At 40.1% G+C, this 26,847-nt stretch overlaps 2 protein-coding genes across 16 annotated transcripts in view; one reads left to right on the forward strand and one right to left on the reverse strand.

Annotated features, from left to right (window-relative positions):
* Positions 1-1,856, forward strand: part of LOC117962627 (protein hinderin-like) — a 42,732-nt gene extending 40,876 nt beyond the window's left edge. For all 5 annotated transcript variants that reach the window (XM_034925058.2, XM_034925055.2, XM_034925062.2 and 2 more), the window contains one exon: positions 761-1,856. In XM_034925058.2, coding sequence (XP_034780949.2) covers positions 761-1,016 — 256 coding nt within the window. In that variant the 3' untranslated portion in view covers positions 1,017-1,856. The remainder of the gene's footprint in view (positions 1-760) is intronic.
* Positions 1,857-9,379: 7,523 nt separating this feature from the next.
* Positions 9,380-26,847, reverse strand: part of LOC131737435 (CUGBP Elav-like family member 4) — a 233,479-nt gene continuing 216,011 nt past the window's right edge. For 8 of the 11 annotated variants that reach the window (XM_059026392.1, XM_059026594.1, XM_059026505.1 and 5 more), the window contains 2 exons: positions 25,133-25,302; positions 9,382-10,359 (listed from right to left, as the gene is read on the reverse strand). In XM_059026392.1, the coding sequence (XP_058882375.1) occupies positions 25,175-25,302 (128 nt within the window). In that variant the 3' untranslated portion in view covers positions 9,382-10,359; positions 25,133-25,174. Of the gene's footprint in view, positions 10,360-14,278; positions 14,370-25,132; positions 25,303-26,847 lie in introns of all 11 variants that reach the window. The other 3 variants (XR_009329045.1, XM_059026421.1, XM_059026548.1) reach the window with 3 other exon arrangements.

The following is a 26,847-nucleotide window of genomic DNA, read 5'->3' on the forward strand; positions in this document are numbered from 1 at the left end:
GGACTCGATCTCACGCACAGCAATCCAATGTGAATAATGTGGGAGGTGGGTTTTAAACCTCTGACTGCAGAAAAAAATATATATTTAAGGGGTGTGTGTATACTGATTTAAAAAAAAAAAAAAAACACCTTTGTGACCTAACTAGCACCATTCACTCCTATACAAGGTTAATTACGTATAAGTGCAAAATTACTATGCACACATTCTTCATAATGGGACCATTAAGAGATCCTTCGTGGCTAATTGGACCAAGAATAGCTTACAGTGGTGGCCAGTACCCACAACGGTTCAGGTGTTTGATTCAGCCAGGATCTGAACCATTTGCTTTAAGCATGCCTTGTTTTCCAGTGCACATAAGACAGCACTTACAGCCTCAGACTTTAAAGAGGGTGTAGTGTCATAGAGAGTCTAATATTCATCACCACACTGCAGTACAAATTAAAACCCAATGAGAGAGTAGTGAACAATTGACCAAGAATGGAGACTTTCTGGGTTAATATGATCATCGTTGATTTAGGGTGCCCAAGCTAAATTCCACTACAGGCATGATATCCACCTCAACAGGTCTGTCTGAATAAACACATATGTTTTAAAGGGACGTGTTTAAAAACAGTAAAATGTATTATTGCCATCTAAGGTTATCCGCCACTAAATAAACAGACAGAAATCTCTTTGACGTGGGGTTAACTCTGGTTTCTCTGTATGTAAACATGTGACTCGTAAAGCCAGATGAATAACGACTTATTTTTCCCCCCTGAAGCTACGATGCATCCCTTATTGAACTGCTTGAAGCTCTGACTCCTATTTCGAAGCGCAGCCTGCATAGCCCTTCTCATCTGCAGAGGAGCCCGACCCTCACCCCCACCCCCACCCTACGAGGACAGCTCTCCACTGTGAAGCCCCGGCCCTCGCCCTCGTGCAGGAGATCCCCCCGGACCCACTCCTCTTCTCTGGGGTATCCCCTGGAGGAGCTGCAGGAGAGCCAGATCCTGGAGGAAATCTTCTTCATCTGCTGAGGGACGCAGGATGAACCCTGGACTGGAAAACAGATGGGGTGGGCTGCTCGACTGGATTTGAATGCCTTTTAATTACTTGGGGGACCTCAGAGATGCACTGAAATTAACTTTTTGTCTTTTTATTTTTATCACTGATAGCCAGAGTTTTCAGTAGGTCTAGGGCTTGACAGCAATTTTATGTACTGACATACTGCTCAGGTGCAATAGCTCTTTTCTGAAGCCCCACATATCATCTTTGTAGACCATATATATAGTATTGCCTTTATAATACAGTTGCCTTTATAATATTTCCTTTGAAAGGTACACTGTAGAAGCTTCAGGTCAGGAGCAAATACTCATCCACACTACTACACATGTCTTGTCGTATACTGAATTGCAGTCAAATTTTGCACTGCTATGAATTTATGTTGGTATGCTTTGGAGGGCATTCATTTCTTTAAGGGAGTAAAAGCAGTTGCACCAGACTGTAGGGAAGGAGATTTTGAAACAGGCTTGCAACCTGTTCTGCAGATTCTGAGCTGCACTGCACTCTGTCTCAATTAAAATGTTTGGATCATTTTTATCTACTATGCACCCCACCAGAAAACATTATATACTATATTGAGATGTTCTATACCCTTATCTTGCCGTAATGCTTTTAAATGTGTAAATTATCTGTACACTGATGTTTTAATCAAATCAAGTTGATTTTGAATTTGTGTTTGTGTTTTTTTTTTATTTGAACTATAATTTTTTTTTATTAACCTATGTTTTGGTATTAAATATTTCTTGTGTTTTAAAGATTTTTAATTTTATTTATTCATATGTTTTCTACCACACTAATAAACCATTTAAAACCTTGAACTGATCATCTCTTAAGGTGAATGGTGAAATGAACCTTCAGGACATTTTCTGGCTTGTGATAAAAATGCTGAAACAGACTGTTAGCTGTATCCTCAAACTGTCTGAAAAAGCAATTTGAAAACGTGCACCTGTCTTGCAAAGAAACCCGTTGCATGTGGGGAGTGTATTCAGTCCAGAAGCTCTATTGAGCATCATCATTACCTGAAACCCAGACCTGATTTTACTACTGCAGCGGATTGCAGGTAAGTTGACATGTGATAACGAATCCTTCAGTAGGTGCCATTAAACAGATGCCATGTGTCTAGTGTAAAATCAGACTGACACTTGCAACCTACTACATTAACAATGTCTTTTGTTTGAATATGGCTGTTTTTGTTCACAATGCAACATAGGTAGGCCCTATACAAATCTATGCGCACATGGCTTTCTGATTGAAACCAAAAACTACAGTAGATCTCTTCAAAGGTAGTATCTATTATACTGGGGAAGTACTTTCAATACACTGTTCTGAACAGTCAGAAAAAATCCATAAAACATAGCTTGTTAATATTTTTTCAGAGTCGTTCTTACTTCGATTACTATTAGATATTTCTGTTATGGTCGTTTTGACCTGAGTTCAGGAGCAGCTGTTTTGTTCTGGTTTCCTGCTGTTGTAACCCAGGCTAGATCAGCCAAATGTTGTGATCAGGTCTGAATCATGTGTTTGTCACGTGGTTAGATTTGGCTCTGATAAAATGTGTGACCGCACCAACACATCTGCCCAAGTCTTGTACTGTTCTCTTCCTATAGGCGTGACCTAATGACGACGGGCACACAGAAATGATTTGACGTTCTGCCCACGAGTTGTGGGTCTGAAGGAGTGCATCAGAGTAAGGAAGGAACGCGCTACCTGCTGCTTTAATGTATTGTGTATCAGAAGAACTCTGAAGTAAATGCCCTCTAATCCAGATAGAAAACCCAGTCGGGAACCGAACACTTGGATTTTGAATAGCTTGCAGAAACTGCTTTTCTTATTGGTAGTATTATTTTTTTTTTTTTTTAATAGACTTCCTATTCCGGCAATAGCCAGTATTAATTGTGAATACAAGTTTGTGTGTGTCGTTCAGCCAGCATATGCCAGTGAGGATCACAATGGTGTTGCTAAACCCAAGTTCTTGTTTAGGGCTAATCATTGCAATCTTGTCGGAGTGCTATTGGGCACCGATTCACCACCTTGTGGTGTTAATCCCACTTAAAACATTTCATATCCAACTGATATTCATTCAAAATGCCATGGCTGAATAGCACTGATTTTATATATATATATATATATATATATATATATATATATATATATATATATATATATATATATATATATATATATAATAAAAAATTTCTAGAATTGCAATAAATTGTTGATGGCTAAATGCTGAATTATTGAGTGTTTGACTTTCAGAGGCGAATGAGCAATTTGATTTGTTGAACTAATAAATCAAATTTTCTAAGCAAGCCACAGCTCTCACAAATCCACAATTTTTTGTTGAATTGGAAAAGTAATCAATCAAGTATGATTCTGTATTGTTCCTGACTTAACTTTACCGTCAGTGCACTGTGTACGTGGTTCAGAAGTGTGAAACATGTCACCGTGTTGCTTTTTGAACAACAGAATCCCACCTGGAGGCTCCTTTGCTTTACTCAATGCTGGTCCTTGAGCAGAGCGCTTTGTAACTAAATAAAGCCAGGGGACCCTATCGAGCGCTGCACTAAGGAAGGATGGCTCGCTTTCCAGTTGAGTGGCCTCACTGTGCTGGAAGGGAGTGGGAAAAGGCTCCTTTTAAACGTCTGGAGAAGTTCCCGTTTTACAGGCCAGGCTAGTAATTCAAGAAGTTGTCAGGAAGAGGCAGCTGAAACATCCAGAATTACAGCAGACCCTGCCAGCTTTCTGGCTCACTGCTTAGATAGTACTGGAAGGAGTGAGATTGCCTCGGTGAGTTAGAAATAATCCTAGTGTTTACAGCTGCCATGTTAGGAGTGCTTTGCTGTTACTATCAAAAGGGATGCTGTTTGTGAGATGTCGGAGGTACTTCCTCTGTTTAATACTGCGCAGTGTCTCCAGAAGGCTGTTCTTAATAAAGACAGATGTTACCTAGTACTCCACAGCCTTCGTTCACAGTTTCCTGTCTAACTGTCCCAGAAGAAGAGTTTGAGAATGTTTTTTAATCACCATGGATACATGAGAACTGGGGTGTGGCTGGGAGGTGCTTGTTTGTTGAAATGCTACAGTGTAGCTGTTTCTTTGTTTTGTGGATGTGGGGATGGGGAGATTCTGTAGTCTCATTCAGCTTTCAGGTAGCACCTGGGAATAGCTCACACACAACAATTTGAGAACCTTGTTGCCAATAATCCCATCTTTTTGTTGCAGCCTCTTTTGTATTTAATATTTGTATGTGTTGGGTTCACTTTATCTGTAATTAAAGCAGTGAGAGGAAATGTATACGGTTATCTGGTACTATATGATGTTCAGTACAGTGCTATAAAAGGCATTGTGAAAGTGAGTCTGAGACCCTATCTATACATGCAGAAGCGATTGAATCAGCACACCACTTTGGTCAGGCCAATGTATCCTACCAGCACACTGTAACTGTACACAATCCTCACCTGACTGGGGTCCGGAGGGATCCAAATAGTCCAAATAAAATCTGGAAAACTATCTACAGCAGGGCTTCCCATCCCTGGTCCTGGGGACCCCATGTGTCTGCTGGTTTTCATTCCAACTGAGCTCTCAATTACTTAACTAGACCCTTAATTAAACTAATAATTTGCGTAATTAGACCTTTTTAATTGTTCTCTGCTCCTAAAAAGTGTTCAAGTTACTTATAAAATGTTATAGTTAACTTGAAATCTGCAACTGTTTAAGAGCTGACAACAAGTAAAAAGGTCTAATTAAGAAAAAATATTAGTTCAATTAATGGTCTAGTCAAGTAACTGAGAGCTCAGCTGGAATGAAAACCAGAAGACACAGGGGGTCCCCAGGACCAGGGCTGGAAAGCCCTGATCTACAGCATAAAGATAAGAGATGTGGACAGCGGTGTCATCTGGAGAATTGTGAGCCTTTCAGAAACAGGGGTGATAAAAAAACAAAAAAAACATCCCATTTGATCTAGAAATCTAGAAAAAATGCATTTAAGAATGTAAAAACCAAGGCGTTGCATTTGATCAAAGATCCCAGGTGGGTCATTTGTATGGAAATTGAGGGAAACATTCCCCTTGTATTCCCCGTAGCAGAGAAAACCCTTTTAAAGACGTACGCGTCATGAATGTCCTTTTCCCTTGGATCTCTCCCAGCGTGGAAATACATTAAGACAAGCCGAGACATTGCTTTATCCTAGTCTGTGCTTTATTTAGGGCTAAGCTGAAATGCATCATTCAGTAATTACAGAAGAGTACAAGGACTTTTGTCAGGTAATCGAGAGCGACAGAATGAGCAGTCAAGCATGAACTGTGAATCACAGCTGCAGAGGTGCAAAAAAAAAAAACTGTACGAGGAGTGGAAAAAAAACAAAACAAAACAACAAAAAGTCCGGGAAACAAAATGAAATGTAGGAAACAGTAAACGAAGGGGTCTTCACAACAGATGCACAAGCCAGCCTTATCTGAAGAGGCAATAAATTATAAATATGATCTCTCTGAAAAATAAATAAACAATTTAAAAATAGCAGAATCGCTACGTAACATTTGTCATGTGCTCCCCAACTGCTCTTAAGTCTATTACCAAATATAAATCTCCTTCCTTCAATAAATAAGTTCATTTTCTCCTTGTAATCTTTTTTCCCCCACTCATTATCAATACAAGAAAAAGTCCTATAAAATATGCAAACATATTTACAGAAAAACAGAGCTAAACCCATATACATATATATTATTTATTTTAAAACCTGCTCTGCTTTTATTTATTTTTTTTAATGTAAACAGTTGCAGCAATTTCTTTAGAGAGCTGATGAGGTTCTAGGCCCATCTGTCTTGCCCTGAATGAAGGTCTAGAAACAAGAATCTAGAAGGTAGCGGGAAATGGGAGCAGGGTGGATGAGCTAGAAGCTGAAAAGGAAGGACTAGAAGTTCTAGTCAAAGTGTGAATGGAGCAGAGAGGATGTTCTTGAGGGGAATAAAATACACTGATCTAGAACCTAGAGGAAAGAGATTCTCGAAGAGCATTGTACCTGCGTGTTTTAGATAAAGAATGCAATACGATAGGAATGAAGTTCTTGACAATAGAGAGTTCTGGGGTTGCCTGGCAGTACAATGTTATAAACAAGAGGAATATCATACAGTATGGGAATGAGAATCTAGAAAAGGGATAAGGTTAAGTAGAGACAACAAGGTTGGAGAACTGGGCTGGGTTGAACCAGCTATGCATAAGTTAATTCCTAAGTTAGAACTTAAAGTCCTTAGTTGTCACTAGTTAGTTTATAAGTAAGCGCTCTCTTATTTCAGTTGCCCCACACGTACTTAAGCAATACTTTGTTAGTTTATCACTAAGAGCGGTTCATGCTACATTGGTGATGTCATCGCTGCTCGGTAGCCAGTTAGAAGTGAGGATATTTCAGAGGGCTTGGTCAGTGATACAGATCAAAACTCCCACTGAACCTTTAAACTACCGACAATAAACATATCACTTCATGGGAATGTTAAGAATGTTTCGTTTTAGATTAAAACTGCGAGGGCAGACTTTTTTGTTCGTGCTTAAGGCATAGGTGGAGAGTAAGGGGCCAAGCAACTTTACTGGTTGAGAATAGGGGGCCAATGCAATGTTCTGCATGTGTCAGTTACTGCTTCCAAAAAAAAAAAAAGAAATGACAGCAGATATATCAGATATATCAGATATCTCGGTATACAACATCATTACCATCAGTGATATTGCTGCAATCCCACTTAAGATCATTTATTTATTTCAAAAGTTTAATAAACTTTTCCAGTGTGAGAAATGTCATACGGGTAAGAGTATTATAAAGAACAGCTACACAAAATTAGTGGGATATATCTGGCGATGTCGGAATCGTGACTGTCGGGCTAAAAAATCTGTTCTGTCGGAAAGCTACTTTCGAAGCACTCGCTTAAGCCTCCAGAACGTATTGCTTCAGATTTATTTCTGGGCTTGTAAGTCACCTGTCATCATCACTGCCATGCATGTCGACACAAGACAAAAAACCAGCAATCGACTGGTACAGCTTTATGAGGGACATGCGCTCATGGAAGCTGATGCAGGCTCCCATGCTGCTCGGTGGCCCAGGTTGTGTGGTTCAGACTGATGTGAGTGTCATGGTCGTAACCTGGGAAAACCTGATAGGTGGGTATTTGGCATTTACCAAGCAGATATCCAGCTCGGGTACCTTACCTCTGTTGAGCGCGAGATGGTTTAACACTCCTACCGATCATTATCAAGGTAGTGAGACTGGGGACTGAAATACACAGTGATCCGTGGTCAGCATACCAACGCATTGCAGCCCTAGCTGGTAATCTTGGCTATATTCATAAAAACCGTGAACCACCCTGAAGATTTCAGACCTAGACACAGGGGTCCACACCAACAATGTGGAGAATTACTGGACCCATGCTAAAAAAACAATTTAAAACTATGCTGGGCACAGCAGCAACAATGGTACCATTGTACCTGCACGAATTCATGTGGGGAAGCAGTGGCAACACCACCAAAGGCTCTTTTAATATATATAATATATATTTTTAAAACTACTCATTTTCAGAATCTGATAGTGAAACGATGCAGTGAGTTCAAGGTGAGCATTAGAACAGCACATTTTGAACTGATTTATATTGATTCGATCAGAATTCTCTGTTATGAATGGGCCCCTTTGTCATTTTCTTGGCACCTTCATTTCCACCTATGCCACGCTTCATATCTTAAACCTTCACACTTCCCTGTGTTATTTATAAAAATCCAGTTGTTACGATTAAAAAAAAAAAAAAAAAACTCCCACTGCTTCTCCTAGTGTTGTCTCCGTCACCTCTGACAGACAAGCTGTCAAAAAGACAGCTAATTAATTCAAGAATATGCTGTACTCGGAATCACAGCTGTGTCGTTACATTCATACATACATATGGTATAAAATATTGAAATTTAAAACCAAGTTTTAGGAAAGTTTATAAATATAACTTTAATAACGTTAATGAATGTTCTGTATGAGGCATTACGGATAATAAATATACGCTTTTAATTATACATTAAAATATAACCCTGGTGAAAAAATCCTATGGGAAATCCTATCAGAAATTTTATAGGAATGTTTCAGAAATTGAAATAATTCCTATCGGATCGTATAGGAACTTTACAATTATTTGTATCCTATTAAATCGTGTAAGAAACTTTAGAATCTAATAGGATTTAAAAGATGTCCTGTAATTATCAAGAGGATGTATGCTGTCTCGAGGGATTCGCTGATGACGAAAATTATGAGACATATTAAGAAAATTATGAGACATATTATGCAGACATATTAAGCCACAACCAGTCTTGCAACCCATGAAAAGTTAGTAATGTGTAAAATCGACGGTAGTAAAGACTTATGTTTTAACTAAGCTAAGTAAGAACTTCCGCACACCTGGTACAACCCAACCCTGGACCTTGTTATCACCAGCACTAGAATTAAGGATAGAATTTTTAGGAAGGATGGGAGCATCAAATTCAAAGGGGTAGAAATGGGAAGGATTTCTAAACGGAGAACGTTCTAGAATGGGAGGGACTGGCAGGATGTTCTAGAATGAGTAACTTCTAGGTGACTGATGATAGGAACACAGGGCTTGTTTTATTCTGGAAGGAATGGAGCAGGGTTTTTTTCTAGATGAGGAAATAGAGCATGAGAGGCTTGTGAAGCCAAGGCTTATCGATTACAGGAGGTTTTATAAACATGTGACACCATGTAGTGTTCAGCACACAGTTTCATGACTTCCTGCGTTCTATAAACCTCAGAGGTGAAGAGTGGGACATTTCTAGAAGAGGAGAATGAAAGAGCGCTAAATTTTAGAATGGACAGAAATACATATTTCTATATAAGCAGATCCATAAAGAGACACAAAGCACGAAAGTTTGCCTGAAGATTTAAGTGAAAAAAGTGTATTTTCCTCAAGTTTACTTTTGTAAATATGAAGACCATCTGTGTTTTTAATTTCTTCTTTGTTCCTGACGCTGGTCTTTTAAGTAGTCAGTTCTTTATAGCCTTGATATATATATCTATATATAGATATATATATATATATGTATATATGTATGTTTGTATATATAATATTTAAATCCGGAATGCTTGCAGTTAAAGAGCTGCCAGTATTGCATTTATTCCCATTTTAATAAGAGCATGAGCGATTGGCAGAATAGGAATTGAAACTTCTAAAATCTACAAAAACAAAATTAAAATTCTACGTATTATTTTTTTTAGTAGTATAGGTTAGCTTATATATATATATATATATATATATATATATATATATATATATATACTTTTTTGCATGTAATCCTCTTATTTTTAAGATATATATATATATATATATATATATATATAATTTTTTTTAATTTTTTTTTTCAGGTTTTGTATCGATTCTGTACAGACAGTAATAAGATTTTAAATGGGAGGTCCAAAAAGCCTTTCAAAAACAATCAGATCCTTAATCTTGTAAAGCACTAGTTTTCTTGCGATCCTCCCCCTGTCCTGGTAAAGGGAGGAGCTAGTTTCTCACTGAGACCAACACGCGAAAACTGATTGAAATCTAATCTCAATTCTCATAGTGCCTCCTCCCCTCCTGGCTAGTATCAAAGAAGTATAACTTTACCATTTTTAAAAAGCATATCATCAATATATTTGTGTGTGTGTGTGCGTGTGTATTTATGTATCATTTTTGTACAGTTTCTTTTTTATATAATAACTCTTCAGACTGTTTACGGAACAGTAAAGAGAAACAAAGTTAACTTCCAATATATTACATATACAGCTACAAGTCTGCAATAAAAATGGTTTGGTCCTTTGGTCCCTAAAATAGCTAAGGAATGACAAATGAGACTCCCTAGTAACTGTTGCTGCTGTGAATCACCACGGCAACGCTATCCATTGATGACAAACAGGCACTCCTCGATGCGATCCATAGTTTTTTTTTGTTTTGTTTTCCAGCTTCATGTGTGTTCTGAAAGCTCGAGGTCTTTTCAAATTCACACTTTCCTCAAAAGAAATGTTTGTCTTGTTTCATCATCCTTGTCCTTCATGTTCTGCTCGGCACGCTGCAATGCATTGAAAACTAAGCAGAAGGACATTGTTTATTTCCAAGCAGATATACAGCCTCTCACACTCCAATACAACAGGAAGTGTGAGACAGATCCTTCAGTCTGATTGACGTTATGCTGATCTGTCCAAAAGCAGTATCCAACGGTACTTTTTGTTTTCTTCATCGCTTTTTATTATTTTTTGTTTGATTATTATTTATTTTTTTGTACATGCGTTTCCACTCCAAAAATCTGGTCCTAAAAACATGGAAAGAAAGAAAGAAAGTTAAAAATCCAGATCAGCAAATTACAAACAACTAGATGGTAGGCAGCCTGGCTTATTCAAAGTGGGAATCAAGGTTAGTCATTGACATCAGAAACTGAAAGGTTAGCTGTTTAAAAAATAGAAAAAGAGATTGCTTTTGTTTCCTTCCCTTCATTTTGGCAAATGTCAAAGTTTGCAATTACATTTCTTTATCTTGATTTGCCTCTTTGGGTTTTATAAGATTTGCACTTTGTTGGCAGCGGTGAGGGATAATGGAAGAGCTAAGAATTAGCATGATGTGGAATGTGTTATTATCGCATTCATTTTAACCCCATTCGTCTTCACATAGAACACCTTCCCTGGGCTTTACCTAACAATTAAGAGGTTTAAGGCATATTTATCGGCAGGTATTCAATAAATCAATTCATTAATGTGATGACCTCAAACAAGCAAAGCTATCCTTCCCTCATGTTAACAATTAAGTACCAATTAATGGTAATTAACTTCTGCATTGTGTTTTTTTTTTAACAATTATTTTTTCATTAATTTTTTCCAATTTTCTTCCAATTTGAAATGTCCAATTATTATTCAACCTGGCTCACCTCTGCAACCCCCGAACTAACTTGGGAGAGCTGAAGACGAGCACTCGTGTCCTCCGAAACGAATGACGTCAGGCATCCACTTTTTTTCACTCTGCAACCCCGCCGTGCAGCCATATCCAGAACTTACAGCGTTGGAGGACCATGCAGTTCTGAATGGCGTACAGGCCAGCCTGCAGGCGCCCGGCTAGCCACAGGGGTCGCTGGTGTGCGGTGAGCCAAGGACTCCCTAGCTGACCTAACCCCTACCACGCCCAGGCAGGCTTTGCCAACTGTGCGCCGCCCCCTGGGAACTCCTGTCCATGGTCGGCAGTGGCATAGCTTGGATTCAAACCGCCGATCTCCAAGCTATAGGGCGCCTCCTGCACTCCGGGCGGAGTGCCTTTACTGGATGCGCCACTCGGGATCCCCTGCATTGTGTGTTTTAAAAGCTGTCTGGAAGCGAATTTTCCTCTCATTCGGGGCACTGACATTTTTACTGCCGTACTGAAGCCGTAAACTTTCATGTATTGTTTTCTTTATTAACATTATTACTGGTCCCCTTTTTACTGGGCTTTGAATCTTTTGGTTCTTCAATTAAGCAAAGCGGTGGTTCCGGCAGGGAATTCACCTTTAACCTTAGACCAAATCACGTAACCATCAAGCATATTTAGGAGCTCCCAATACCTGAACAAATCGGCAGTTGAATAGCTAGTATCTTATTTGTCTTTCGATAAACACTACATCCCATTGGCAAGAAAGGGATTTATATCTTACCTCAATCCATTACGTCCCAGCTGTGCATCAGCCTCCACCTGCTTTTTAGCTTTGCCTAATGGGAAGGGCAGCTATCCTTCCCCCCTGCCCATGGCTTCCCTACAGTCAGCCTCTCCACTTATCTGCAAGGCTAATTTATGGGCAGGGGTACCTCGAAAGGCGAGGTCAAAGGCAAAAGGATGTAGTGTACAAATATGGATAGTGTAGTCGTGTTGTCCAGTCTAAGCTTTAATAAGTAATCTATCACATAAGTCTCCTGACTGACTGAACTTTCTTTGACGTTAACCCCGGATATGCAAAGCTGCAGATAAACTGCTGAACCCCGGTCCCTTGGTCTGACTGAGCATTGGAATAAGTCTGAAGTTGAACTCCAGTGATTTGGTACCAGGAAGCAGCAGCAGCTTCTCTTACTGTATATCCTTACAATCAAAGAACCAAAAGTTCTTCAACAGAAGAAAAAAAGGGACCAGTGACAATACTGTAAATGCTAGTGTTAGCAACTTTTGTTAGCACTCCTTAAACTACCTTCAGTACCCTTTTCATGGCTGGCCCTTACGTTTGTTTAATTCAGGTTTTCATCCCTCATAACATTTCCTTAACTTGGGCAGTTTGTAAAAAGTGTTCTAGTTTGTAAAATAATTCCATAAAACTCCCCTCTCGTGCACTTTCTTCTATTCGCTATGTAGGTCTCATGCAGTTTGTGCCATTTTGAAAGAAGCACGTGGTATATATGGGACATTAACGAGAAAGTAATCATAATTATTAATATCACCTACTTAATGTTATTTTGCTTAAAGATTTAAAAGATTGTATTTTAAGAAGAAGCATATTCTGTAACATCCTCAAGTCCAAGAACAAAAGATAAACCGGATTGCATGCGTCCAAACATTTAGTGTGTCCGCTCCATTATTCAACACGCTTCTACTACACAAGGTAATACACACCCTGTATACCTGGCACCACACAAAGGGGACGATTTGGTCACCCTATACCCCACCGGGATGATCCACAGCTCAGCTTTGATGGAGCTTTTTCAGCACAGGGAACTCACCCCTGATTTCATTAACCCCAACACTGGTTGATAAAATTCCTGTGGACTCCATAGTGCTGTAACATGCATGAATAAAGTCCCAGCAAGGTATCAAACGACCAAATGAAGTTTTACATTATTGAACGCTGTCAGTCTGCCAGCCCTGTTTTCAAGTAGTCTGTTACACTTCCTGGGTCATGTCACCTCAGCAGTGTCTTTGGGGTCAAAGCATGCCAGTCATTACTGGAAACTACATAGTGAATGAAAGCACACGACAGGAAAGCTTTCTGGAATTATTTCCTAAGCTATAACCCCCTTAAGAAAAGCTGCTCAAAAGTCATCTTCACTGAGAAATCAGCAACCTTTAAGAAAAACTAAAACACAGTACTGTGGTTTCAGTTGGTTTCAGCCGTGACTAAGCTTGAAGAAAGGTAAAGCTTATGCCTTGTGGCAGATGTCAAAGAACACTTTTATATAACACTTTATATATATATATATATGTTGTTTTTTAAAGCAGGCAGTTATCCACTACACATGATACAGTACAGTATTAAGGTGACCTAATACATAAAAAAAAAAACAGTACAGGTACTGCAAAAGGATCCACTCTCGTGAAAGTATCATGCGTTATTGATATCAGTCCATGCTGGCAGGTTGCCACACTGTTGGGTCAACAAACAGCAAACCTTAACACTGCAGTCGGAACAAAGAACAACAACCAGCAAACACACCAGGACCCTTTTTCAGTTGTGAGGGGGACAGGCTTCACAAGAGACCGTCTCAATTTGGGAATGGGTGTTGGGAAAGGCACTGAACCTATCGCCTTTGGAATAGCTTTTGTGCATTCAGGTCGGGAATTGTCTGGTGGGACCAAACACTAATGAAGGCTCAATTCTGGTTTCCGCTTCCATTAAACTAGAGTGCGGCAAATGAAAAAGGCCCCGTACTTTATGCTTGAGAAAGGAACAAAAGAAAAAATAACACAATATTTATGTCTCTTTTAAAAAAACAAAAAGTGCAATAAATATTCAACCACACATTTTTTTTTTTAATCATCAGTAATTTCAATCCGTTTGAAAGTCTCATTTAGGAATTATTTTTATTTTTTGTTTTACTTTTTTGTGACATCTAAAGAAGCAACGTTGACATTAAAGGAACCAAATAAACAAATCCAAAAATCAATTAAAGTTACAAGGCAGGCACTAAAAGAAAAAAAAAAAAAAAGAGAAACTATGAGGACAGCAAAGACTGTGGCAGCACAAACTTCAAATAAACGCACATGTGATTATGACTGGCCAACCATCAACTGATACAACATCCAAAGATATATAAATATATCTATATATATATCTCTCTACTTCTATACATCCTCCAGTACAGACAGCTAGATAGATATATATACACATATATAAAGAAGAGGTAATGTTTCAATCACGGCACCATCACGAAACGTGGCGGCAGGTCATGCACTTTGTTACATGACGCCAGCATTTCACAAGTTTCAACTTTCAGTTGAATGAAACTTACGGAGGTTTGAGGGGGGCTCTTTTCTCTCTGCTTTCAATACCATGAACTTTATCCTAGCTCAGCATTCAGACACTGTTGAGAATGACTGGCTCTGTGGTTGGGTGGGACGCAGATAAATAAACAAAACAAAAAACAAAACAAAAATCGAATGACAAAAGATTTCAGAAGACAAAAAAGGGAGAGGGAGAGGGAGAAGAAAAAAAAAAAATCCGAACACAGCATCAGTCAAAGCTTTGATGTCAAAAAACAAAGAATGAGAGTCTAAGAGGGGTGGAAGTGGCCCGAAGACGTCAAGATGGTGGACAACAAAAGAGATGGACAGCTCTGGGGCACAGAAATGACAGACAACTGGTTGCCATGGAGATCATCCTCTGAAGACAGGTCATAGGAAAACAATAACAACAACACAGTCCTTGCTGCTTTGAAGAAAAGCATTATTGACATTTCATAACACCAAACCAATCCTTAAAACAAGCATTGATCCTTCTCCTGCACATTAACCCCCTCTGTCTCACAATGCTTAAGGCTCCAAACACTGAATCACACACATTGACCAGGGCGGGAGGGTCTGTGCAGGACATTGAAAAGACTTCTCCTTTAAAACACTGTATTTTGAATATTTATTTTCTTGAGATGCATCTGACATCCATTCAACGGCAAGGACAGAATGACCGGACGAGTCCCACGGTTCCAAGTGAGGGTGGTTAAATACCTGGAACTACAGTCTAGAACAGTATCTTGAAATAGCAGACTCTGTCACAAAGTTATTTAAAGTCTGTTTTTTTATGAATAAAATCAAGTTTGATATTCCCCAAAGTGTTCCAGACTATTGATGGTTTCATTACCAACAGTAAAGAACAGTTTCACAAATACCGAACGTTATTTTATTCATAAAAGCAGACTTTGAAAAATCATTCTTTAAACAGATCCTCTGTGAACAGAGCCCATCCAACCTTATTTCATTCATATAAACAGACTGAAAGAACCCCAAACAGTCTAGAACAGCTCATGAGTTAAAGCTTTGTGGTTTTCCATCTGCAATGGCTGCAGGCCTGACCTGCACACCCCCACCACTTACCGGGCTGAGGATGGCTGGGAGGAGTGTGTCGTGGGTTTAATTCCCCTGGCAGCCCAGCTGAGACCAGGGCTGTTCCGATTTACAGATTAATCGGACTGATTAATCAACTAAAGATCTGATTGCTGATTATTATTATTTTTTTTACAATCTAATCATGCATTCTGAGTAGAGAGAGCAGTGCTGCTGTTTAGGGAAGTGCTGATTTGAAGCGCGCTCTCTCTCTCTCCCTGGAAGTGTTTTTTCCATGTTTGTGCTTTGCTAATAATGTTGCTTTTTAGGGGTTACCCCAGAGTGGTTAAACAGTGTGCGTAACTGTGTTGCTTTGGCCCTTGGGGCTGGTGTGACTGAGTTATTAGGTCCCTAAATCTGTTTTATTAGGGAAACAGGACGGAAAGGGAACATTTGTTATATTTACTAAAATTAAAATAATAATAAAAATGGGTTTAAAAAGACCAAATAACCATTGGGCATATATATATATATATATATACAGACGTGCTCAAATTTGTTGGTACCCTTACAGCTCACTGAAATAATGCTTCATTCCTCCTGAAAAGTGATGAAATTAAAAGCTATTTTATCATGTATACTTGCATGCCTTTGGTATGTCATAGAATAAAGCAAAGAAGCTGTGAAAAGAGATGAACTATTGCTTATTCTACAAAGATATTCTAAAATGGCCTGGACACATTTGTTGGTACCCCTTAGAAAAGATAATAAATAATTGGATTATAGTGATATTTCAAACTAATTAGTTTCTTTAATTAGTATCACACATGTCTCCAATCTTGTAATCAGTCATTCAGCCTATTTAAATGGAGAAAAGTAGTCACTGTGCTGTTTGGTATCATTGTGTACACCACACTGAACATGGACCAGAGAAAGCAAAGGAGAGAGTTGTCTGAGGAGATCAGAAAGAAAATAATAGACAAGCATGGTAACGGTAAAGGCTACAAGACCATCTCCAAGCAGCTTGATGTTCCTGTGACAACAGTTGCAAATATTATTAAAAAGTTTAAGGTCCATGGAACTGTAGCCAACCTCCCTGGGCGCGGCCGCAAGAGGAAAATCGACCCCAGATTGAACAGAAGGATAGTGCGAATGGTAGAAAAAGAACCAAGGATAACTGCCAAAGAGATACAAGCTGAACTCCAAGGTGAAGGTACGTCAGTTTCTGATCGCACCATCCGTCGCTTTTTGAGCGAAAGTGGGCTCCATGGAAGAAGACCCAGGAGGACTCCACTTTTGACAGAAAAACATAAAAAAGCCAGACTGGAATTTGCTAAAATGCATATTGACAAGCCACAATCCTTCTGGGAGAATGTCCTTTGGACAGATGAGTCAAAACTGGAGCTTTTTGGCAAGTCACATCAGCTCTATGTTCACAGACGAAAAAATGAAGCTTTCAAAGAAAAGAACACCATACCTACAGTGAAACATGGAGGAGGCTCGGTTATGTTTTGGGGCTGCTTTGCTGCGCCTGGCACAGGGTGCCTTGAATCTGTGCAGGGCACAATGAAATCTCAAGACTATCAAGGCATTCTGGAGCAAAACGTACTGCCCAGTGTCAGAAAGCTCTGTCTCAGTCGCAGGTCATGGGTCCTCCAACAGGATAATGACCCAAAACACACAGCTAAAAGCACCCAAGAATGGATAAGAACAAAACATTGGACTATTCTGAAGTGGCCTTCTATGAGTCCTGATCTGAATCCTATCGAACATCTATGGAAAGAGCTGAAACTTGCAGGAAAGATATATATATATATATATATATATATATATATATATATATATATATATATACACACACATACACACACACACAATGTAATTAGAAAGTAAGTTTGCCACATCAACGCACCATATCATTGATGTGATAAACTTACTTTCTAATCACCCTGTATATTGGTTCTAGGTCACTTTTGAAAGCCAGTCTGGGAAATTCAAACTAAGTAATTTACTAATGAAGATTTCCAAGCACCCCAGGAGGAAGGGAAGAAGACGGGGCAGAGGAAATTACCGGTGTACTCATTCTACTTTCTCATGTTCGTGGACGATCGAGCAGAACTTCTTCTGAAATTGCATTTTACAGCCGGCAGGCTCTGGCATGGTAGGTGAAGCTGGCTTCACTTGAGAGCCGGGGACAGAGCAAGTTGTATCTGTCACGGCAGCGGTGATATCTTCAGATAAATTACATGCGATTATAGATGAAAGCGTGTTTCCCCTCAGTGCTGCGCACGACGGAGCCTCCTCTGACCTACATGACAGCAGATGAGCCAGGAGAGCCCGAGGGAGGCTCCAGCAGAGTCTACACCGAGTTTAGTGCTCGTGTAGCAGCAGAGAGACAGAGAGCCCGAGGGAGGCTCCAGCAGAGTCTACACCGAGTTTGGTGCTCGTGTAGCAGCAGAGAGACAGAGAGCCCGAGGGAGGCTCCAGCAGAGTCTACACCGAGTTTAGTGCTCGTGTAGCAGCAGAGAGACAGAGAGCCCGAGGGAGGCTCCAGCAGAGTCTACACCGAGTTTAGTGCTCGTGGAGCAGCAGAGAGACAGAGAGCCCGAGGGAGGCTCCAGCAGAGTCTACACCGAGTTTGGTGCTCGTGTAGCAGCAGAGAGACAGAGAGCCCGAGGGAGGCTCCAGCAGAGTCTACACCGAGTTTAGTGCTCGTGGAGCAGCAGAGAGACAGAGAGCCCGAGGGAGGCTCCAGCAGAGTCTACACCGAGTTTGGTGCTCGTGGAGCAGGGGAGAGACAGAGAGCCCGAGGGAGGCTCCAGCAGAGTCTACACCGAGTTTAGTGCTCGTGTAGCAGCAGAGAGACAGAGAGCCCGAGGGAGGCTCCAGCAGAGTCTACACCGAGTTTGGTGCTCGTGGAGCAGGGGAGAGACAGAGAGCCCGAGGGAGGCTCCAACAGAGTCTACCCCGAGTTTGGTGCTCGTGGAGCAGGGGAGAGACAGCCTCCCAGCTCCCGGAGACTGCTTCCACTGCACCTCCAGCACAGCACACTCACTCGCACGCTGACCTGTGAAGAGTGCGTGATCCCTGAGATGACCCACAGTGGTGAAAGCAAGCTATAAAAAGCATGTTGACATTAGCCCCGACCCTGCAAAAAGGCTTTTCTGATAGCTGTTTTTCATTTATGCAAAGGTCTTTTTTTTTTATATTATCTGAACTGTTTGCCGACAGCAGTGCTTATAAGGATCTGTGCACTTTTTTTTCATTGAAATCAAGAACGATTTAGTCTGCTTTCTCAGTAAATCAGAAATAAGAGTAAACGCTTTGACATTAGGTTCCATAGTTTAAAATAAGTTTGAATAAACATTTAGCAGTTTTGTCTTTGTTTCAAATGGCAATGCCTTCATCAGGGTTACGATAACAAAGGCATTGTCTTCTTGATGTACTGTCAGTTTTACCAGACGTTAGTGTTTAAAGTTATGGACAGATAGATGGACAAATAGCTTATAAATTTAGTCTTGGGTTTATACCTGTTTTAGTCGAGTTTTGTGTTTTTAACATGCAGGGCCTAGCAAATTGTTTACCTGTCACAATATTAATTCTCAGAACAAATAAATCCATGTGGAGCTGCTGAATACTCAGCAGACACAGCTTTCTCTTGTTATTAAATGCTTTTGAACCTGTAGGTGCTGTAAACACATTTTGTTATAATCATTTCTACTTTATTAGATGGCACAGCTGGAGAAATTGGAATACAAACATGATACTTCCTTAGCAAACAGGATTCTCGCTCACGGCCCAGCACAGATTGAACAGTAAAATATGAAACACGTCTATCCCACCTGTCAGTCTGTCAGCTTAAAGAAAACGAAACAAGACACATGGGTGATCTCATGAATTTGGGTCTGCAGGGTTTTCAAACAGGGCGCTCCAGGGCCGGTTCCTCGCTCGTCTGCGACGCAGGGTTTGTCACCGCCCCCCTTGGCAGCGGAGAGGAGCTGGCACAGGCTTCCTGTGAACACACTGCAGCATGCGCCCTGGCGCGCTGGCCATCTGGACCCCCGAGCGAGCATCAGCTTGTGATCAGAACGACAAAATCAAGGTTGGCAAGTGAAGATATTTACAGGAGGAAATATACCCAGACCAGCCCAAGACAACAAGTGCAGACCAACTGCAGTGAAAGTACAGCACAAGCAACAGTAGAGATGGGTGATATCGATAAAATACCAAACTATACCACACAGAACCGATGCATTGTAATTACCTATAAGAATTATTATTTTTTTTTTTAATGTCAGTATCATATGCATTTCTTATATATATATATATATATATATATATATATATAGTACAGCATATTAAGCCTATATTATGTATATGAAAATGTTTATGACAAATTTAAAAATAGCACTGTACTGCATATTATTTTTATGATTTTCACTCTATGCAAACAAAACTAGTCGTTAACAAAGATATATTATTATTATTATTATTATTATTATTATTATTATTATTATTTATTTTTTTTTTTTACATACAATTACCCATTTATACAGTTGGGTTTTTACTGGAGCAATCTAGGTAAAGTACCTTGCTCAAGGGTACAGCAGCAGTGTCCCCCACCTGGGATTGAACCCACGACCCTCCAGTCAAGAGTCCACTACTCCACACTGCTGTCCTTATATATATGTTCTGCAGTGATAGAATTAATAATACGACTCAATTAAAAAATATACTGCACTATTTTTAGACCAGGGCCGAGAGAAATTCACAGAATATTTTACACAAACTGCCTTTCCTGCAAATTCAGTCTTAAACCTACTGATGTCTGTATAACCATAGATCCAACTGATGATTAAAAACTATAGAACCAGACCATGTGTAAGTGTAAAGCCTGAGTTGAAAAAATCTTAAAGTACAAAAACATATACAACCCTTTGGGCCTTCTTTTCATAGCGTTTCCTCATTTTTTTTTTAATGAACTCCTATTTTTTGAAAGGAGAAAAATGTATTAAAGACTGGCGGAAACGCTTTGAAAACATGACCCACACTCTCTTAATCTGTTCTGTTCTTGTGTAACGTGTTGTGTAATGAACTGCCAGTTACGGGTGCTGAACCCTGTAGGTGAGATGAGGGCAGAATCGCTATCTGCTCTTTTGCACAGTACACAGGGTTACCCAGCCTCTGCCCTGTTACACTTGGTGACTCCTGACTTAGCAAATAAACCAAGTTTATCCTCTTTATAAAAACATAAGTGTGAGATATACTGTACCTAAAGGAGAAGCTTCACACTGGGTTTACAAAATTGTTTGTTTAAAAATTGAATTAAAAACCCATATGGAGTTTACTTAGAATTCCGTCCAAGCAGAGATCTCCTGTAGAACTCTGGAGGCAGATTCAATTCTCCATACATTTCCCCAAGTCCTGTTTATGATCCACCTTAAATTCCCTGATCCAATCAAACTTCAATACATTAGAGGACACCCCCAAATAGCACACTGCATAAGCAAAAGGGTTAAATAAACCCTCATTTAAAACACAAGGGTAGCGTGCCTCAGAATGCTGTTTAATAGGATGACATACAGTAGAGTAGACACTTGATTTCCAGGTGGAAGGGAGTGGTTTTGGTTTGAGAACCCTGCTGCACTGTCTATGATTGCTAGCTCTCCTGTCCACTCATGAAGGACAGTGCTCTAGCTAGCAGCCCAACAAAGACTTTAAACTTCACCAGCACAGACTTGACAGTGACTAAAACAAATAATAAAAAAGCAAGAATCTAGTGGCCATCAGACACTTACAAATTGGAACTGGCTTCCTTCCAGCGTGCTGGAGCGCTATGCATCATGTTTGACAAACTCGAGTAAAGATTTCAGTGATGGATTTAGCCCTGGGGAAAAGCAGCGCGCTGGAGAGACGTGCAATCTTTGCAGTCTGCTGATGGGCAGGAGGCAGAGCTTGCGAGACAAGTGCCAACGTTAACCAAGGCAAGGGCTTATCCAGCAGGGATAAGGAACTTCAAAGAGCACTAGCATTCGTACGGGGCTATAGGTCCTCTTTGGTATCTGTATTACTGTGTGCAATGGGCAGTGTTGTGCGATGCATTGCCGGTAAGATAAGATGAGGTTAAAAGCTCTAAAACCACGAATGCAGGCGACTCTGGCTCTTTTGCATAATGATTAAGATGCTGCCAGTGTGTGAGGTCGCTGGTTCATGCATGGAACAGCTGTAAATGATAAGCTAGTAACACTTTGTTATCTCTGCCTTGACATACCGCTTCTTAATTCCCAGTTTAAATAAATAAATAATAACAATAATAAAATAATAGGGATTTAATGGTGTTCAAGTCAGAACAGAGGTGACACTGATCCATAAAAAGGTGTGTTCACTAGTTTTCTGCCACACTGCCTCCTGTATACGCCTTGCAGCCGACATGACAATAAAAAGCCCTTGCTCATTGATATTGTGTTCAATTGCATTGCAAAAACCACAGGGTGTGGGGATGGGACAGTTAACTTCTTATCTGAAGTGAAACGTTTTGGGATTTCAAACTTTCACCGCACTGCAAATGTGGAGGAAAATGCTGAGGATTTAATTAAGACATAATTAATGAATCCAAATATACACCGCTCTGCATTTGATCTGTTTATTACATTCATTTGTTTCAAGTTCCCTCCAGCGAAAACATAAATAGAACCGGACACACATGGTGAATGGGAGAGAGCCAGCAATTATCTTGCAGAAACGGGACTGGCCTTTGGCTGTAATGAGCGTTCTGTACCCAGCAATGCTAAAATGAGATCATCATCAATTCTGATGACACTGGTTAATGCTTTTGGAGCTTGCGTGGATCAAAGGGTATACAAACCAAAAAAAAAACCCACACAGGCTAATTGCGCATACATATTAAACAGAATTTAAGAGAGTAAAATGCTACAGTGTGAAGGAAATGTTTTTCCACATCATGAAGCTCTTGCTGTGTCTGTCCTTGTGTGTTAAACATGCCCGTAGCTGGAGAGAAAGAACGTGTAGATTTTTGATGTTGAGCTTATGAATGTGAATCAGTTTCCACAAGCAAGAAATAAATTCAAATGAAATGAAAAATATTCAGCCAAACAGGAAATGTAACTAAAACAAACAAACAAAGGATCATATTTTCAAAGCGTTTCCTCCATTCTTTAAATTAACTCCTATTCTTAAGTGTGTTTATGAGAACCTGAAATATTTAACTTAGTTGTTTGGTTTTGGTTTTGTAAAATGAACAGGTGTTTTACCCAGCAGTTAATAAGACTGGAGTAAACAATCTGAAAATATGACCCTAAGACCCTGAGAGGAAAGGAATGGCAAGGTCCCAGAGCAGAGCACCCCTTCTTCATTTCAATATTATTCCCATAAGCAGCGCACCATCACTATTGAGGTTGATCAAGTGTTGTAACACTGCAGTGGAAACATCAAGGTGAAGTCAATATTTCCTGCCACAACACTAAGTTCCTGTGTTACGGGTACAGTTATAGGACCGCTCCGGAACCTTAAAGTTGCTAGGCTGCACTATGTGAGTTCAGTTGGGGTCCTATTAAATGTAACACAGGATGTGAATGCTAAAGTGAACAGGGAGAGGGGGGACTTGGGAATTGATAAAGTTAACCATAACCAACCAACTTCAAGTGCAGCACAGAAACCAGGACCAGAGGACACAACTGGACACGGTGGGAGACACTTCTTCACACAGAGACTGGTGAGGGCATGGAATGGGTTAACCTGCCATGTTGTTGATGCTGAATCATTGGGATCCTTTAAGACCCAACTTGACAAAGTTGGGTAACTAGGAACCAGACGAGCACAGATGGGCCGAATGGCCTCCTCTTGTTCTTATGCTCTTATGAAACCAAGCAATTCCATCAAGATTGCTGTGGCAGGACCTGGATCAAGTCTGATAAACAAACTGATCAAGAGGAAGGAGGGCCTTGCGACAATGTTGTTCTGGTAAGGAGAAGTTTGCTGTACGGTGTACTTGTGCAAAGATTTATGTTTGGAAGTGAACATCTAGACCTGGTCAAATACCCCGATCACGACATAGCGGCTGGGACATGCTGGTTGGCCGTCCCTGTGCAGAACCTTTTTCAAGCTGCCTGGGATTGTCTTCAGTGAAGACGAGGGAGCCTGCTGTGTAATGCCACCTCAGCTGTTCTGATCTCTAATGACATCAGAGCGATATCTGATCTGTTTAGAGTTAAGCGTTGGTCTTGTCTGTTTGATGGAGTGGCGCAGTCCACCTGGTATGATGGACCGCTTTGCTCTTGAACCCCAGTGGTATTGCACCCTCTGCCAGCATAGAAAAGCAATCTAATGAAACGAATCCCAGAACACTGCAGCTGTCAATGCATCAATGATGTGCAGAGCTGAGAGGGAGGGAGGGAGGGGCGCTATCTGGCCCGATTCACAAAGCTTTGACTCAAGAGCTATTTAAAGACTGTTTTGATGAGCTAAATACAGTTTTTAAGGTATTCATGAAACTGATTTAGACTGTTGTTGGCTTTTTTTCCCCCAAAAGCTATGCTATTCCACTCAGACATACCAAAATACCAAAGAAGGACTTGACTGGGTTCTAGACTTCAAGGACCATATTCACAAAGCACTTACGTTAACACTAATTTTGTTTTTCTAATAAGAAAACTAAAGCTAATGTTAAAAAGCTTCAATGAAATAACCCAGGAGTGTAATTCAGAAGTTCCTACAGTACAAGCACCCTTGTTTGATTTTTTCAGATTCTGTAATGTTAGCAGTCTGTTTGCTAACGTAGCACCGTGGTAAATGCTTTGTGAATACAGCCCCAAGTGAGGAGAGGCAAATTCACGACAGTGGCTACTGGCTGGAGCTTTAATTCATTTGTTATAGGTAGGCTTGATTCTCAAAAACATTTACTCCAGACTGTCATTAGCACTATGTTTTTTTAAACACACCCAATAAAGTTACCAACCGATAAATAAACAGCACAGACATTTAATTTAGGGGCTTGTGATCAGTCTAACATTGGTTATTGTTCGTTTCAGAAATGGAAGTTATGTTTTTTTCTTTAAGACAAACCTCCCTCTCCAAAAAAACAACAAAGTGCTAATGTCAATTTGGAGTAGCTAACTGTGAGAATGTATTCCTATAGAGTACCAGTATGTATTATGTGTGTTTCTGAATCTCCTTCAGCTTTCTTCCTGAAACTGAGAAGAATCATCCCAGTTTACTAAAATATACATTTTTAAAATTGTATTTAAGAAAAAAAGTAATAGTATGCATCCAAAATGTAGTGTCACTGTAATATATGAATTTTCAAATACCCAATATTTAACTACTGTATCAACAAGAGTCCATTCCAGTCCTAATCTTATCAATTCCTCTTTTTCTACATGAAAAGTTTGATTTGTCATTTTACACAGCAGCTCCACTTTCCAGTTTGTGATTGTGTTTCCCAGCTTCCTTCCAGTTCCTCCAATATGCTCCAGTGAGTCCCAACAGAAGCATGTATAAAAATGAGCTAGGGACCAATCCATTTGGAAAAATCTGCTGATAATAATTATGCAGGACATCTAGCCCAAAGAAGCCCTTGTTAGCTGCGCTCCACAATGGCAGCCATACACCGGTACATTTATAAAGCGTGACCACTGTGACAATTGCACAGTGAATTTGCAGTTTACCACTCCTATAATATGAATGTACTGGTATACAGTAGCGTGTGTTTGTCAGGGTAGCTGTGATGGGGAGGCAGTCTCAGTCTGGCTCTGACTAGGGCTTGGAGGGAGTTTCTGTGAGGGGGTCAGGAGGGATGCAGTAAGACCTACCTGTTATATCATCTGGTGCCAGGTGCACGCTGTCCCGCGTGGTTAATATGGGCGATTGGCATCTTTTGGCCTCTTGAGCTGCACTTTGAGTCTCTTCATGCCAATCTGAAAGCCATTCATAGACTGGATGGCAGCCTGGGCACTGGCTGGATTGTCAAAACTCACAAACCCTGCGTGCAGACCCAACATCAAGCGAGAGGGAGACAAGAGGGAGAAGAAGACAGACATTACTTTTTTTTGACTGGCCTCATGGCTCATGCTGTTTTTTCTTTCTTTCTCCAACCATCTGTAAAAGAAGCCTGGAATGTTTGTCCCAGCTGAGCAGAAACATCATTGCACAGAGCACTTCATGACACGCTTGCAGTACAGCAGACGCCCGTTCAAAAACCTTAGCGAGAAGGGTTTCCTCTAGAGCAGGGGTGGCCAAAGTGGGTCCTTCCACTACAGTCTTTGTTCCAGCATTGTTTTAAATTGTTTCATTGAACCAATGAAACCTCCATCCAGACCCTGTTGTAGTTAATTATACAATTTTATTTGTTAAACCTGGAGTAAAATGGAACTTCAGGACCATGAATGGACAACCCTGCTCTCAATTCTTCATAGTTGGGCAATAGTGGAGACCAGAGGTTCTCAAACCTTTATGATTGGGGGTCTGTACATTTTCCATACAGTTTCCAGAATTTCCTAGGATGCCCTGGGCAGACCCCAGTTTGAGAACCACTGGAGTAGACTATCAGACTGCATTGTAACTGAGGTTTACTATACATAGTCTGCTATTGCAGTTTCACATGACTAAAAGGACAGTGCAGATGTTGCATTATGCTCAGAAGTTTTGGTGCAGTTAAACAGCAGTCTGGCTGCACTGAAATTCACAATGTTGTTTCTCATACTCTGGGTGGCCAAGCATTCATTCGAAGGACTCCTGCATTAAAAAGTGATTTCTCATACTGTTTGTTCTTTAAATGTTGTTCTTTAAAATCAGTCAAGAGTAAAACAGACAAGACTACAAACTTGGACTTCATAGTCTTCTGTAGAAATATCATCTCACAGATAATGGAGTCTAATAGTTTCATGAATACCAAACCTTATTTCATTCATATAAACAGACTAGCTAGATTGTCAAAGCTATTTACTCCAAAGCGTCATTAGTATGATTTTCTTCCTGAATGAAAAAACACTAGTTATGACGTAACAAGCCCCATATTTAAACATCTAAGTATTTTATGTCTGATTTAGTAACTTTGTCCAGTGACTTTTTCCTTCCTGAAAAAAAAATGCACTAATGGCAGTTGGAGTTAATAACTTTGAGAATCTAGCCAGTATTCTTAAAATAACTCATGTAAAGATTTGCACATAGGACCAAATATTTCTTAATGAATATTTCTATATTTCTTAACATTAGGAGTTTAAAGATATTGATAGAGATATTGTTTTTCACTCTACACAACCAAATGCATAATTTAGGCAGTACAGTTATGAATACGGGGACATAACTGGGAAGACTAGACGGCTGGTGGGAATTTGGACAGTGCAATTAGCAAGTAGGAAAATACTAGTTGAAAAGTGCAAATGTGAGTGATGCACACCCCGCGCTGAGATAATGATAGATAAAGCAGGTCCCAGTTACCCAGGATCTACACAGCATAGCCCCACTGCACACTAACACCATGCTGGGGATGATGGTGGAAGCAGGCCCACACTAAATGTGATCTTTT

This window comes from Acipenser ruthenus, chromosome 1, assembly GCF_902713425.1.
Source record: "Acipenser ruthenus chromosome 1, fAciRut3.2 maternal haplotype, whole genome shotgun sequence".
Classification (NCBI taxonomy): Eukaryota; Metazoa; Chordata; class Actinopteri; order Acipenseriformes; family Acipenseridae; genus Acipenser; species Acipenser ruthenus.